The sequence below is a fragment of the Podarcis pityusensis genome (assembly GCF_964106645.2).
Source record: "Podarcis pityusensis genome assembly, chromosome: 4".
Classification (NCBI taxonomy): domain Eukaryota; kingdom Metazoa; phylum Chordata; class Lepidosauria; order Squamata; family Lacertidae; genus Podarcis; species Podarcis pityusensis.
The window spans coordinates 74,100,974-74,117,957 of record NC_138027.1 but is presented as its reverse complement, the minus strand read 5'-3'; the positions used below and the strand labels follow the sequence as shown (position 1 = coordinate 74,117,957).

Genomic DNA, 16,984 nt, shown 5'->3' with positions numbered 1-16,984 from the left:
AGTGAGATCCCAGCTCTATTGTGATATATCTTTTACTTTTAACAGTGCAAATGTACACATAGAAGTAAGCCTCATTAACGTCATTGGGGTTTACTCCCAGGAAAGTGGGAATAGGATGCAGCGTGAGTTCTCATGTGCCAAAAACATCTGCCGCATGGCAAAGCCACACATTTGTTACTTGGTTTGAAGTTATTTGCACTTATTATTTGAAATGTTCCATGCTCTACAGCGGTGACAAGCAGCATGGGTTTTTTAAGTGGAACCAGGTCATGATTTAGACAGTGCAATGCCTCCTTCACACACAATACAAGCAGTGCAGTTTTAAAACTCTGATTAGGGTGACATCTGCAATCCCAGCAAGCAGCAGGAACAACAGATGCATCTGGGCAACAGAAGTTCCCCTTCAGCACCTGAGACAGCAGCCTGAAATCCTGCTTTATCCCCTTCAGCATGCAGTCTACTCTGCTGCCATCAACTGAACACCCCCACATGCAAGTACTAACTGCGTATGACACACCCAAGCCAGCCATTAGACCGGCTTTTGCTGCATTACAACTTCTCAAATCAACAAGCGGTCCTCGCCAAGCAGCAAAGAGTAGCATCACAAACCAATATGGGGAGGCTCAACGTATATATAACAGGGGCTATGGTCACCTCTGACAGAAAATGCAGAAGATTAGCAACTGCTTGTTTCCGGCACTTGTCAAAACTTTCAGCCCAGGTGCTCTCTGGCTGAAAGGGCCTCTTATTCAACACCCTTCCACCTACTGCCCCTCCTAAGCACACTCCAGCTTCCTGGAGGGGGATGCAGACTAGATAAGGTGGTCCTGGGGTCCCATCCAACTCTACAATTCCATGATTCCTCTGCCTCTGAGCGTGATCACCAAAACCAAGATTCAGGAGCATTGAAAAAGCCTTACATCCAACACAGTAAGTTCCCAGCCATGTCCATGCCGAAGTCACCAGAGACCTACTCACCATGTTGACTTCTGACACCATGTCGATGCTGGCAATGTCTATGTTCATCCCCACGTTCACTGGGGGGCCTAATGGAGAACAGGAGACAGTGTCACTTGGCCCCACACTTGGTAGAAACATGGTTTTTTTCCCCCTCCTCTCTCTCAAGAATATTCCTCCTCCCCCTCCCCAAGGAAAAAACACACAAAAAAACCCGCACAGAATCCGAGACAGACAAGAACAAGAGACACCAAACCAGAGACTCACCTCCAAAATCCGGTCTGAGGCGAATGTCGTAGCCTTTCAGCAATTTATCCACCGTTTCTTTCACGAAGGACATGTTCCCATGATCGCTCACACTGTGGGGGAAAGGAGGAGTTTGAGGAGAAATTTGAAAAGGGGGGGGGGGGGGTTGAGAGATTGAAAAGGGTGAGAGGGATAAGAAAAGTCCGAAAAGATGCGAAGGGGTTTTTTTAAAAATAAATAAATAAATAAAAAGGGGGGGGGGAGGAAAAGTGAAGCGATAAAAGGGAGGAGATGGAAATCCGCGACAAGGAGGGGTGAGGGAAAGAAAGGCGAAGGAGCGAGGCAGGGACAGAGGAGGAGAGAGAGGGGGCAGAAAAAGAAGCTCTGGTCAGTTCGGGTGGCTGGTCGAGCCGCAGCCCTCCCCCCCCCCCCCGCGGCGTCCCCTCCCCGCCAGGCGCCGCTCCTACCTCTGGGCGCAGCAGACCACGGCCACCAGGACCGGAGCGGAGAAGACGCCGAAGATCCTGCCTCGTCCCAAGCCCCACATCCCTCCGCTCCGGGCTCCCTTCCCGCCGCAGCAGCAGCAGCTGCCGCCGCGGCCGCGTGCGGTTCCGGCTGCCCGAGAGCCGCCGAGGAAGAGGCGGAGGCGACAGTCCCCTCGCCTGCCTCTCTCTCTCCTCCGACGCTCCCCCCGCCCACCCCTCCCGCCCAGCGCAGGAGGCTGAGGCGAAGCTCTGGAGGAGAGCGAGAGAGAGGCAGCTGAGGAGAACTGCCCCCCCAACACCCCCGCGCCGCCCGGTCCTCCCCCCCCCCTCCCCACACGCCTCGCCCAGGGAGGGAGCGCCGCGGCTCCGACTTGGCGCTCAGGGCACCGGCGAGCTGCGGGCGCCGAGCTCGGACGGGCGCCGCCGCCGCCTTCTCCCGCGAGGAGACTCTGCTCGGCTCCTCTGGGCGCCGTCCATGCCACGCAGGCACCCTCAGAGAGCCCTTGTGGCCGGGCGCCTCGGGCCAAGCTGAGGCCACCTCGGTAGGAACCAGCAGCAGCAGCCGCCTTCCCGCCCTCCTCCGCTTAGCGCTGCCTCCACTCAGGCGGCGGCTGGCGACAGCGCCAATGCCGGGCGCGCATTCAGGCGCGAGCCGGGTGGAGCCTCGCGCGCCAAAGCAGGCGTGGGACAGGAGGCGGCAGCCACAGGTGCAGCTTCTCCTCAGAGGCGCGAGGCGCAGCGCGGGCCACCGAGAGGGGCGTGTGCGGACGGAGAGAGGGCATGGGGGGGAGCCGAGGGGCTAGGCCCTCGGAGGAGAGCCGCCCTCAGCGCGGAAGACTCGCCCCCTCTTGGCCTTGCTGGCTGCCAGCGGCTAGTGGGCCTCGAAGCGCCTAGGAAAGCAGGCCAAGTTTGGGCCGCTTCCTCAGGGGCTGGGCTACGGAAGTTTCCCCTCATAAACTGCTCCTCCTATGCATCTGCTGGCAGGTTGGGGACTTTTCTTGCTTGGAGGTTGGATGGCTGTCTGTCTGTCTGTCTGTCTGTCATGGATGCTACAGTTTTTCTTTCTTTCCCCTGACCGGGAATCAAACTCGGGCCGCAAGGGTGAGAGCGCCGAATCCTAACCACTAGACCACCAGGGAATGGATGCTATAGTAAAGGGTCCTGCATTGCAGGGGCTTTGACTAGATGACCGACTTTGCCATTCTGTAATTATGTGCTGAGATTTCTTTCTGCTGTATTCTTTTATACCCTGCTTTCCCCACAGGCTCACAATAAATAAACCCGCAAGGTGAAAGAGCAAAGACTTCATGCGCCATCCATCAGTCCTGGTGCCCTTCATTTCCTTCCTTCCTGAGGCCAGGAAGACTGCAGAGGTGTCCTTTCTTGGCGCAGGTTTCCCCACATGAAAGGTCGGTTCACATGCCCCACAGAACACTAGGTGATGGCAGCCATGGGAGGGCAACCCAAAGGTGAGTCCAGCAGCAACCCTTCTTGCAGCAGCCCTCTTCCTGTATGCAGTGCAAGCTTCTTCACTCATAGGTGCCAACTTCCTGGATGCCTGAGCTCTTACAAAATTCCCCATGAAGGGCCTGGGCACCCACAGATTTTGGTGCCAGGGCCATGCACCCACGGTCACAGGGCCAAGTTGGCACTTCTGCCTTCACTTTACCTTCAACCCCCTCCCATGACTTTGCCCTGCAGGGCTTTCTGATCTTGTAGCCTGTTACATCCCTTTTAATGGTATTTTTGCTTCTCTAGCTCCACCACACTGGGCATTCCAAAGGTTGTCTGCTCTGTCCTTTCTGCATTCTTGCCCCATAGGCTTGGCACTTCCTTCTATGGATGGTGCCACCTCTCAAAACCCTCTCCGCTGCAAGTAGCCCTTGGCACAACTCTCTAGTTTCCAGCCTTGAGAGCAAAGCAATTTGTCACTGTAGCCCTCTTTGGGTGTGTGTGGTTTTTTTTTTACTGTAGCCAGTTTAATTTATTTTAAAGCATTTATAAACTGCTTAATATTTTTTGAAATCTCTATTTGTATACAATACAATACAAAGCAAACAATATCATTAAAACAAAACTGCAACATAAAGCCGATGAAACGATAGCATGAAAACATATAAAAGTATATAAAACCAAATAAAACAGGGATTCAGGGGATTCAAACATATAAAACAGGGTACAGTCAGGGAAAGGCTGGGCCACAGACCTGTCTTTACAAGACATCTCTAGCAACCAATGGTTCCTGCTTTTATGCTCCTCTCCAGGCCTAGACTTGGCTTTGGTTCTATTTGGAGCTCTCCAAGGTCTTGCTACAAGCCTGAATCTCTGCTCCTCTGCTCTGACTTACATGGAACCCCTTCACATGTTTAACATGTAAAGACAGCTTTGAAATTGCCTTTCTTTTTTTCTTTCTTTTTGCAGAAGTGTCAATAGCAACTTTTGTGGCCTCAGGCAGGATTAGGATTGTACCACATGGGGAGGTGGGTTTAATTCTTTTCTCCTGCACCATAGTCCCCTCGAAGCCCTCCCTCCAAGTTGCTATTTGGGCAAGGCAGGGAAGCTTCCATTGGCACCACTGAGCTTTGGCCACAAAGAGTGGAAGAATACTTAACAGGCTGGATTGTTCTCCTTGTGGTCGCTATAATCTGTGATACTGTCAAGTTTTGTGCCATAGCTCCTCTGGCAACCCATAAGGGACCTGGGGCCTCAGCTCTCTGAGATATAACAATAACATTAAATTATCACTCATTTGCCTGACTTCAGGGATCTTATGCCTACTAATGCAGCTGTTCTGCCCTATCTTGCTGACCTAGAATAAGGCTAAACTGAGACGTGACTATCTTGGCTCCACTTACCCAGCCTTCTACATAGTTTCCAACTCATACATATTCAGCTTTCTCTTTGAAATCTATAACGCATTGGAAGATATATTTTTTCTTGTTTAAAAAAAGAACGAGGTTTCTTATTAAGGGAATATACATCATCATCGGACATTGTGTTTCTGAGTAATGCCCTATATAGGCAAATTGGAAGGAAATGTGAGGTGTGAACAAATCAACACTTGTGTAAGATGTGTAAAATCTGTTATAATTATAAGGTTATTTCTCCCATTTAGCTTTGCTGTGAAATTTCTGTTTGCTTGCTGATAGTCTGTTAGGGGGGAGAGGTTTATTTTATTATGGATATAGAGAATTGTTTGCTTCTCTGGGTTCTTACTTCCATGTGATCCTTTACAAATTTGAAACCATCATAATGTGTTATTTGATATTATTTAAACATAAGATGGCATGTGTTTTTTTAGACGGCATTTTTAAAAGAGGTGGAATAATACCAGAAGCCACCCAGTGACTTGGGAGTTTTCCTCTGGTAGAAGCTGAATCTTGTTACTCTTATCAATTCAGCTGGCTAATTCTCATTTCCAGGTCTTTGCCTATCCTTTTTTGGCAAACTGGCATGCGTGTGTGCTTTTCTCTTCAAGGAAACAATGTAAAACAATTTGAGAAAGAGGAGGTACACATTGTGTGTGCCATTACAGATTTCACTAGTGAAGAGAAAAGAGGTATCAGGTTCTGATTGGTTGGTGGGAGAAGACTGGATTATCAGAAACAACAAAAAGCTTACTAAGCATTAAACTGCAGGGGAGAAGGCAATGTGCTTTATAAACACATGCAGCTGTACCTTGGAAGTCAAATGGAATCCATTCCGGAAGTACGTTTGACTTCCAAAATGTTTTGAAACCAAAGTGCGGCTTCTGATTGGCTGCAGGAAGCTTTTGCAGCTGATTGGAAGCCATGGAAGCCACACCGGATGTTTGGCTTCCAAAAATCGTTCAAGAACCAGAACACTCACTTCCAGTTTTCAATTGTTCCAGAGCCGAAATGTACAAGTCCCAAGGCATTTGGCAACCAAGGTACGACTGTAGGTTGCGGTCCTATAAGGATTTGAGAGTAAGTCCCGCTGACATCAGTGAAATTTGCTCCTGAGTAAATGTGCCTAGGACTGCACGGTTTTCATGCATCATAACAATAGTAACTGAGTGCACGAAAACAGTGAGTTTTCCAGGAAAAAAAGAGATGCTTCTGTGGAATATTCACATTTCATTCAAAATGTGCAGGGGTGTGTGCCCTTCCTAAATGGCACTGCTGGTACACATCTGTTGTGGGAAGGGGATGTTCTTGGGCAAAAATGGTGAGCTTGCCATACTGTAAACCAATGTATGCTGGTTCATCAGGATTTGAAAGAGGCATATGTTACTCTCAATAAGAGCATTCATGATAGGTGAATACTCTTGGGCAAAGAATGAACTTTTGGCTTTGCAATCAGACTTACAAAGACATTGGCAAATCGAACACACTGGATCAGTAAGAGTGCAATCGTACCTTGGTTCTATTCAGAAGAAATGGTCAGTATAGTCCTAGCATGGCACTTTGTTGTTGTTTAGTCGTTTAGTCGTGTCTGACTCTTCATGACCCCATGGACCAGAACAAGCCAGGCACTGCTGTCTTCCACTGCCTCCCGCATGGCACTAGCCATAATTGCATGTGTTCCTCCAGTGTGGCCTGAAGCATGCAAAATCTTTCCATCCCCCAGAGCATGATCTCAAGGCAAGGGTTTCGAGGTGAGCAATGTCACGACCAGACTGCTTCTGCTCCACTTAAAATCAGTGGAGACTGGTGACTATTGGTATTGGTATGATGGAAAGGAGGGAGCTGAACAGTAGGTAGACCCACAGCCAATAACAGGCACAATCAACTAATTATAGTTTTGTTCCCATTCTGCTCCTAGGTGAGTTTTATAAGGGAAACACTGAATCTAAGGAGGAGCAAGCTGACAGGCTGTGCCCCCCCCCCCCGGGCTGCTTGTCAGTAAAAAGGCAGGCAGGTGGAAACTGAATAACATTGATGGGACCTTGGCCAATTTCCCCAAATGGACTAGCCTCATTGCTTAAAATGTAATATCTGTGTTCACACTTTCTTTATATAGGGCATATTTCAACGAAAGCAATCATAGTTAAATATGATTTCAATGTGTGGGAGTTAAGCACGTGTTTCAAAGGGTGAGTTAAAGAGCTTAACTTTGGCTGGATTGTTCCTCTGATGTGCTCCAGACTTAATAGCAATACTATCTTGTAAGATACATACAGGTTATTAATAAGGGAATTCTGTTAATCGTTTTAAGACCACCTGTGCTCATCAAAGCTGGACTAATATAGTGAAAAGAGTGGACAACACTTGTTTAATCTGCTCTAGGGCTTCTTCCAGTTATGTGCATAATTGCAAAATCTGGTACTACTTTAGCTGCATTGGGATTAAAAAATAAAATAAAATAAAAATGCTGCATTACAATATTACTGTAGTGAATAAATGCAACTGCTGTGAAGAAAGTATTGAAAAAAGGAATCGTGACTTCTTTGGCATCTGTCCCTTAAGGTATCACAATTCAAGGGCATAGTCCAACCAGCTAGAAACATTCATAGAGTTGGAAGGGATCCTTAGGATCATCTAGTCCAGCCCCTTGCAATGCAGGAATATGCAGGTGTCCCATATGGGGATTGAACCTGCAACCTTGGCATTATCAGCACCATGCTCTAATGAACTGCATGGGCCAAGGATAGTGCAGAATGGGGCCAGTGAAGGGTGTGGCCTGGGAAGAGGAAATGGCCTAGTGCAGGAATAGGCAAACTCTGGCCCTCCAAATGTTTGGGACTACAATTATCATCATCCCCAGCTAACAGGGCCAGTGGTCAGGTATGATGGGAATTGTAGTCCCAAACATCTGGAGGGCCAGAGTTTGCCTATGCCTGGCCTCGTGAGAGTTCTGAGGGCCAGATGGAAAGACTTGGAGGGCCACATTTTGACAATAGGCCTGTGGCTTTCCACCTCTGCTTTAAAAGATGCTAGCAGAGATGTTGCCTCACCAGTTACTCCTACCTCAAACTCGCCCCCCAAGAAAACCAGTTGCTGACCAGGGGTTTTTTGTTTGTATTAAGTTTGCTGGGTTTGATTCCCCCCACCCACCAACCCTGCACTTTGTTACATTATGGTAATTTCATGGCTGTTGATGAAGACTGCATTTGCTTTTCAGGCCTGGGAAATTAATCAGTGCAGTTGTACTCTGAGATCATAAATGGAATTTTCCACTGCAGTCTTAATATTCTCTAGAGCATATGGTATGACAGGTGTCAGTGTCATAACTTTATTACGTAGAATATTACTGTGCCTGTAGAACTGAACTATGCCTAGGTGTGCACTTTATGGTCAAATAAAGAACGTATTTCATCAGAACACGTGTGGTACTCCTGCAACAATACCCACCCTCTCCTTCTTTTAGACTTAAGACATTGCTATGTCTGATAAGCCAGTATGTTATAAACCCCATTTTGGTAAGTTGCCCAAAACCTATCAGTCACAGATACAAGTTCTCAGGAAAGCAAATGTCAGCTTCTATGAATAGCCATGTGCTCTGATTAAAAAAAACAAAAACCATACATCATTTTCAAGATTTTTTTCCCTCTCTCTCTGGGGCCAAACTAGACATGATATACAGTAGTGCGTTTCTTTTCCCCAGTTTTGTTTTTAATCAAAAGCTGCCTCGGGAGTCTGAAAGTCTGGGCAGAGGAAAAGCGGCGGGAGAAAGTGGGTGGGTTTTATTGTTATTTGGCACTACAAAACAATAAACCAGTTCAAACTTAGAAAGAAGTTTCAGAGTTTGTGAGCTGAAGAAGAGGAAGAGGGAATAACTTGAGTAATTCAAAATACAGTCTGTGTATGAACTGAACAGTGCTTAGATTGGTTTTTTTAGCTGCTATTTTGTTAATATTAATATTGTTTGATAGATTATAAATGCTGCATTGATTTTTTAATCAGAGTTGCTATGATTGTGATGTTCAGATTATTTTTAATTGCGGTGTTGTTAATAGTGTTTAATAGATTGTGATTGTTTTATTGATGATTTGTTAGTTATTTCATATGATTTATCTGTGTTTGTTCTATTATGTTCATTCTGTTATTGTTATTCAGTGTTTGTAAGCCACTTTGAGATTCATTTGAATGAAAAGTAACTGAGAAATACAGTAAATCAAATAAAATCAAAGTGGACAGGATTTATTTAATCCTATTCTCTGAGTTTTCTGCTCAAAATTTTTTCCTTCATCAACTTTTCCACCCATAATTTCACCTGTGTGTGGAGTGGGGGAGAGTAGCTCAGAATAAAATACTTTAAGTTCCTTGGTAGGGTAAATCAGCTCCTTCTTCCATGCTTTATTTAGTCAGACATGCAGATTTCCAAGGCAATATTTAGTTTTATATCTATATATATTTGATGAAAAGATGCACACAGTTCTTCTAGACCTCAGAATATCTGTTTATTATATTTTGAAAAAAGAGAAGCATTAAATGCCTTCCAAATCGGAGCCCAAAAATTTGAAAATAGTTGGAACCATTGGCATTATTAAATGATTGAATTGATTTTTCTCAAGTGACTAAAGAATCTCAAACTTTTATATCTCAGTTTTGTTTTTTGCACTTTTTTGTTTTTGCACAGTTTTATGACTTACCTTGTGTCATAAATTGCATAGAGTTTTTTGTTTTCTTCCACAGCATTCCTAAAAAATAAGAAAGAAATGATTCATTAAGTCTATGTTTCCATTTTTTTTTCCTGTTGCCTTTTCTTTGCCCCATATTCCTACTAACATCCCACACAGTTCTCATTTCAAGACCTGGAGTCACTCACTGAGCAAAGGTTTCTGCCTTTCATTCGCCAAAGCCTTTTCTAGAACCACAAAACAGAAACATTCGCGAACAAGTCAGTTTATTCAGTAGTATTTCACTGGCCATGATTCAAAGTTGGCTTTGTTCAAGAAACCATTTTTAACACTAACCACAGTTTGTCTAGGTTTGGATGCAACAACAACCCTTGGTTAGTTGAAACGGGAAGCAAATGCCTTTTATCTCACAGCTGTGCCAAAAGAGGGGAGAGGGGAGTACACGAGAAAGCGCAGGCATATATAGTTAAAATATGGCCTAGCTTGCCTGTGGGTACATAGGCATGCTGTTGAAGTACACAGTTCCCTGCTTGCCAGGACAGTCAATACATTTAGGTAATGCAGGCTTGTATTGAGACAAGATGAACTAGAAGAAGAAGAGTTTGGATTTGATATCCCGCCTTTCACTCCCCTTCAGGAGTCTCAAAGCGGCTAACATTCTCCTTTCCCTTCCTCCCCCACAACAAACACTCTGTGAGGTGAGTGGGGCTGGGAGACTTCAAACAAGTGTGACTGGCCCAAGGTCACCCAGCAGCTGCATGTGGAGGAGCGGAGACGTGAACCCGGTTCCCCAGATTACGAGACTACCGCTCTTAACCACTACACCACACTGGAGAAGAGTACGCAAAAAGATGGGAAAGTAGTCAGAAGATTGGCCTGTAATAGCAGTAAGACAAGCATAAAGTAACTGATGGTAAAATCTAAGGCATAGATGACACATTCATTTTGACCACAGTGCAACACAGATGAAGTGGATAAATTACAGCTGAAGTTTTTATTGATGTAGCAGCATCAAAAAAATAATAATTCAGAGAAGCAGCTTAGCAAAGTCTATCACTGATCACTGCACAAAAATCAAAGAGTGTGTGCATGCAGTTAGATGCTCTGTTTCATCCCTCCCACCCTCAAGCTTGCTCAGTAATTGACATCACTTGAAGTCAAAGCTATTCTGTTTTGACACACTGGGGGAAATTCTTTTAGTTTTCCAACAGTGCAGCACTGGAGGAAGAGATTTATAGAAGCGCAAAACCAGAGGCATCATGATTCCTATTAAAAATTCTTCACATGCTAGTTAATAGCAGATATTCACTTATTATGAGCCAATATTATTAAGCAGAGAATAACTGTGGGCAGCCAGGCAGTTGCTGCTGATGGTAAATCAAATGGAGAACATATGGTTTTGCTGTTGCTGCCATCAGTGTTGCTGAGAAAGCTAATGGGTTATATTTGTGCTTATGACTCAGGATACAGATTCAACTTTAGAGAATAAAATGAAACACTACTAATGTGATACAGGGAACTCTGCGGTGTTTAACCTGTACTGTGCACCCAGGAGGCTGGGACCGGTATCAAAACATGCTTTCAGGTTGCCTTCCAGAAAATACAAGATGTGATTATTATTTTTTTGGCTATATCAGGGCTGATCCTCAGGCAAACCATTAATTACAGTGCAGCTTTTTCAGCTGCAGAAAAGTCAGCTTTAATTCAGAGCTGAATTAAAGGATATCAGTGGCCTCATGTTAGTGTAGTATCTCTCCATTATGAATAGACAAATATCCGCAATTCGGTCTTGTTAGAAAGGGCATTGATAATCACTCTGGAGGGGTAGCTTTCCAAGGTACCTCTTTATCTGCCAATCAATTTTCATGGTATCCTTGTAGAGGAGGGGGCCAACACTAAATGGGTTTTTTCTTTTCTTTTCTACAGTCACTCTTTCCCATTCCCCTTCCAACTCTGCTCTGCAGTCAGCTTTACAAGCACACAGAGCTATGTCATTTTGGGGGGTCGGCCGCCACTGCTCATGTCTGGGACACAGAAGCGCTGTCTCCTACCACACATTCCTGCCCAAACCTCATGGTCATCAGCAGAGGTTTTACTGAGTTCTCCTGGCACAAGAAGTCAGTTGGCAGGGATTTCTCACTTGTGGTAACTTGTATCTGGAATGCCCTACCCAGAGAAGCTCATTTGGCTCCAACCCTGATGTCATATTGGTGCCAACCGAGCAATGCTTTACTTGCCCATACATTCCAGCATGCCAGCCTGCTGTCTTCTGATTTTCTCATTGGGTTATGGCCTGTAAATTAACAGTTTTTAAGTGTGCTCTGCCCTAGCAGCCTTGTGCCGCAGAACAACTTAAACATTTATTTCCCAAATTAATAAATAAAATTGTAGATTAACCCATTTGTCATTTATTTCCTTTGACATTTCTAAGAGGTATTTCATCAGAACACAGGAAAGCTGTCTGCCCTTGTCTTTTCCTTAACCAAGCCCAGTATAGCATTCACCCCAATTAATCTGCATTTGTAAGACCTAAAATTGTTAGTTACCTTTACCTTTTACCCAGGTGCTTAGCAAGTTGAGGTCATTTTAATCTGTTTTAGTATTTCAACTTCTGTATGTTTTAAAGTACTGTTGTACTTTTTTCTTGATTTTTAAATTTCTTTTCTTTTTTATAAACTGCTTTGAGGTTTCTTTTCAATCAAGTGCTGTATACATTTTATGAAATAAACAGATAAATAAATGTGGCCCTAATATTCCAATCCGTGAAATGAACACAGTCAATAAATTAAGCTGAAACCATCTTGGCACTTTCAATGGCTCGATATTGCTGCACAGTATCCTAAAGTCTGTAGAGTATGGCTGAAATCCAGTGGAGGCTTAAATGCATCTCATTTTGCTTTCAAAATGGAAAAGACTGAGAGTCAAGTATGTACTAAATGCTGTTCGTGTCTACAGGTTCAATGTCAGCTATATGATTACGGCATTTCAGGCAAACGTTTCCTTTCTTCTACAAACAGATAGAAGCAAATTAGCCTTGAAGCCCAAAGACCCATTACAGAGAATCAGCTCTTGCAATACCCAAAGCAAAATATTCAAGTTACATTTAAGACTTTCGGGATATTAAAAACACTCTGGCACTGATTAAATTATCGCTGGAAGTTGCTGAAATCACATTGAAGAGGTTTTAAATTTAATACAAATTTACAGTTCTATTTCTCTAAGGCATAAAGGATATATGTGTGTATCAGGTTTCCTGAAATGTTTATGTATGAGGAGCTTATGGTTCTGACTAAACATTTTTTAAAACAAAAACAAAACCCTATTGGGTACACAAAAAGCATTCAGTATGCTTTTAAGTAATTTTGATGCTTAACTTATATGGGATTATAATATAATAATGTTCATGGGTCCTTTATTGCACTTCTAAAGAGCCTCTCCCACCCACATTCTCTAGCCCCATAAATACAGTGGTAAACATAATCTGACATTCTATCACAAAACCATCAGTATGACATATTTGGGAGAAACATTACAATTTTTATTTTAATTTTAAAAAGGTTACCAGTTCCTATTGAATAAAGGCGCTCAACACCTCTTGCTTCACGGAAGAAGCTGCAAAGGTTTGTATCAGAACAACTGGACATTTCCAATTAGACAATTGATCATTTATGTCACGAGAAACAGAGATTCTAGTTTGTGTGTATGTGTGTGCTGTTTTGCTGCAAGCTAGTTCTAATGTGTTGATAGCTATGCATTGCAGGGGGTTGGACTAGATGTCCCTCAGGGGTCCCTTCCAACTCTACAATTATACGATTCAGTTTGACGATTCTATTCCAATCCAGCTGCCGGATAGGCAAGACCTTCTTCAACCTGCTGATCCTTGTCCTTTGGAAATAGAAGACAGATAAATTCTTTACAAAAAGTCCTTTTAAGATTGGTTGGTTGGTTATTTCAGCCTTCGCAGGGCATGCAACTGCAACCACCACAGAAATATAGACCATAATGTCACTTTTTAATATATCTGGTCAATGTGCGATGCAGAAACAGCCAAAAATATGCCTATGGAGGCTCCTGTTCATTCTATTTTTCAATATAATTCCTTTCTGGGGTGATCTAGCATTGCTCACAGTCACAGCCATGAAAATAAAGCTAGTTCTTTATTCCCCATCCTGTCTGAAGTCTATTCTCAATTTGTGACACTTCCCACTGCTGCGTTGACATTGAAAATGCCTTGTAAGGATAGTTCTGGCTGACTGGCATAATGTGAATGAGTCGCTCCCTCTGCTGCTTCTACTCTCATCCTCCTCTCTCATGCCAACTGTTCTTTTTTCAGCTGATGCCCTCCTGAGAGACCATTATTTTACTCTCCCTGGAAAACCTCGTCCAGGGACAGCAGGGCATTAGCTGAAGCCCAGCTGCATCTAAAAGCAGCTGGCCCTGTTGGAAGATTCCGACCAGCCATCTGGTTCCTCAGGGTTCAACCAGATAGGATAAAAGTTCATCCACCATATTCAACTTAAGCATGTGGATTTATTTGTGCATATTCTCTCAAGCATATACTCTCACATTTGCATGAATTTAGAAAAGCCCTCCAATGTATTTGGAGATGGAATAGGGCTTGTTAACTTCCACAGCAGTTACCAACAGCTTGGTATATTATTTAAAGCCTGTTCTGCAGCAAAAAAAGGGCAAATAGTCGTGTCTTTCTTTACTGCCTCTAAAGGTTGGCCTTTTGCTTTTGGTTTATGCAGCTGTGGGGTTTGTTTGCCAGTGTGGTGTAGTGGTTAAGAGCAGTAGTCACGTAATCTGGGGAACCGGGTTCGCGTCTCCGCTCCTCCACATGCAGCTGCTGGGTGACCTTGGGCCAGTCACACTTCTCTGAAGTCTCTCAGCCCCACTCACCTCACAGAGTGTTGGTTGTGGGGGAGGAAGGAAAAGGAGAATCTTAGCCGCTTTGAGACTTCTTAAAGGGAGTGAAAGGCGGGATATCAAATCCAAACTCCTTCTTCTTTTTGTTTTGTTTTTGATAAATTACAGATTTATATGCATCCATTCCAACTTGTATGTGATTATAACTAGTAAACACTTCACTTTTAAATTCAGTTCATCTGCTAACTCAACAGCCAGTTGACTCCCAACAAGGGATAAATTAAACAATATTCAGTTCTGCACATTTCCAGTTTGTAGTTTAGAAACACCAAAACAGTCCTTGTGAAAAATTTGTCAGCATTTCACTGCACATTTCTCCTAATGTACACATTCTTTTGTACACAGTTTCTCCTAACAGCCACAATTCTCCATAATATTTTTGTATGTTATTTCCACAAATATATATGCATGCTTAATGCAGATATTTCTGCCCATGTCTTTGATCAGAGAATTGCATCACAATGTTAGGAGACATTCCATCTTCCTGCGATACTGGGGGGGGGGCGAGGGGTGTGTGGCCAGGGAGAAAGCAAATTGGCCGTCTTGCAGGTTTTCACCTACCTCGTAGCAACTGCCACAACTTTGGCAGGCATTGGGCTGGATCCTTAGTCGCGGGGGTACCCTGTTAGAGGGGCCAGGAGGGGCGACACTGTCTGGAAGTCCCCATGGGGACTGATGGGCCAATACACCTCTCCCAGTGGCAACCTGTCTGGTGTAGTGGCACCCAATCCATGTCAGGGATGACTCCCCAGTACAGGGTCTACCTCACTTGGTTCCTATTATCAGGCACAGGCAAACTCCGGTTCTCCAGATGTTTGGGACTACAATTCCTACCATCCTTACTGTCAGGGAACTGCCATCGGAAGGAAGGGAAGTGAAAGGGCTCACACAGGTTGGGAGAGACTCAGCAGCTGAAGAGGGAACCAGTAGGGGGAGAGGAGCTGAGCTGAGGGAAAGTGAGCTGGAGGGATGGCTCAGAGACACTTCCAGCGAAAACAGTGGGGAGGTTTCAGGACCTCCTGTAGGGACACCCACTCCTCGCCGGAAACTGTCACGCAGAGAGTCCAGAAGACGTGTTTCCGTTAAGGAGCTTTTATGTTGGAAGCGATTCCGAAAGCAACCACTGTCGGAATCTGCCAGCGACTGACGGAGCCATGTTTAAGGGGCTCCGTTACAGACAGAGGTTTGCAAACTTGACCAAACTCTGAGGGACTAGGATTTTACACACAAGCAGCTCATCGTCCCATCACAGCATTCCGACAGTCTCCGTGAGCAGCTTGTGCAGGAGAAGGCATCATGAGCAACCCAGCCGGAACCGGAGAAGCAGGAGCTGGAGCGGGTCCAAGCCTGGAAGAAAGGTACCGGGTGTTGGAGGTCCAGCTAGCGCTGCAGACGGCGAGGCTTGAGGAGAGGAGGGCTCAGGATGCAGACAAAAAGGGGAAAGACACCCAGCTCGTCAGAAAGGTACCAGGATTGGTGCAGAAGTTTGGGGGGGAGCCCAAAGACTATCATGGCTTTCGGACAGAGATGCAATATGCCCTCAATCTGCAGTTTGATGAATTCCCTGACGAGGAATCACGAGTGGCTTTCGTGATTGGGCATCTTGAAAAGGGGGCGAGAGACTGGGTTAGACCCCTGATGGCAGCGAATAGTGACGTCCTAAAGGACACGATGAAGTTCTTTCGCGCCATGGATCTGATGTTTTCCAGCGATATTGAACAGGGAGTGGTCCGCAGACAGTTAATGGCTTGCAAACAGGGGAGCCGATCTGTCCGTGAGTACTGGACTGAGTTCACCATGTTGATCCATAAATTGGGGTGGGATCTATCGGCGGAACCCATTCAAATGCTCTTTGAAGAAGGGCTTTCTTCGGCTGTGAAAGACGAACTTTCCCGGGCGCCCAGGGCGGAGTCTATGGACCAGCTGACCAAATCAGCGCTGACCATAGGAGCGCGCCAGGAGGCGAGAGCATTGGAGAGGCGGGAAGGGAAGGGGGAACGTTGGAAGGAGTTCCGCATTCCAGACATTCCAGAGCCAACTTTCCCGCCGGCAGAGCCGATGGAAATCGGAACAGCGCGCGCGCGCGCAGTTTCAAAGCCCAGTGAGGGGGGAAAGAAGGAGGGAAAAGGCGCCCGGAAATGCTATCTCTGCCAACAGCCAGGTCACTTTGCCAGAGTCTGCCCCCAGAGGAAGGAATGGCAAGGGATGGTAGGAGCTGTGGAGGGAAGAGAGGAAGAAATACCGAAGCAAGTAAAAGCCAACGCCTGGCTGCCACCGTCGGGGCACAGCAGCCAGGCCAAAGAGCAGTGAAAGTGCCCACGCCAGAACCTCCTAAACCCGCCCTAGTGATAGAAGTGGCGCTAGAGCTGCCAAACGGACACCCTCTAAAGATAAAGGCGCTGTTGGACTCAGGCAGCTCCTGCAATTTCATGAGCAAAGAGTTTGCAGCTGAACACCAGATACAGACGATCCCTTTAAGCAACCCCCTGCAGGTGACCACGATCGATGGCAGGGAGCTGTTGGGAGGAGAAGTCAGCTTGCAGACCGTCCCAATGATAATGAAGGTGGCAAGGCACACCGAACTGATAGCGTTTAATGTGGCCACCTTGGGAGGAGCTCCCATTATATTGGGGATGAGCTGGCTAGCGTTACATGATCCGCTGGTGGGCTGGCATCAGAGAGTGGTTTCTTTTGGTTCAGCACATTGCTTAGAACACTGCAAAGAGGGAAAGGGTTTGGCAGGGGCCCAAGCCACCCTAGCAGGGACTGAAGTAACGGAGAACGTGAAGGTACCACGACAATACGCAGATCTCCGCGACGTCTT

At 45.5% G+C, this 16,984-nt stretch overlaps 1 protein-coding gene across 2 annotated transcripts in view; it reads right to left on the bottom strand.

Moving 5' to 3' along the window:
- Positions 1-16,984, bottom strand: part of GABRB3 (gamma-aminobutyric acid type A receptor subunit beta3) — a 198,314-nt gene that overhangs the window by 93,923 nt on the left and 87,407 nt on the right. The window contains exons 2-4 of one of the 2 annotated variants that reach the window (XM_081001393.1): positions 9,244-9,291; positions 1,225-1,316; positions 979-1,046 (exon numbers count right to left, since the gene is read on the bottom strand). In XM_081001393.1, the coding sequence (XP_080857519.1) occupies positions 979-1,046; positions 1,225-1,316; positions 9,244-9,291 (208 nt within the window). Of the gene's footprint in view, positions 1-978; positions 1,047-1,224; positions 1,317-1,670; positions 1,930-9,243; positions 9,292-16,984 lie in introns of those variants that run through there. The other variant, XM_081001394.1, reaches the window with a different exon arrangement.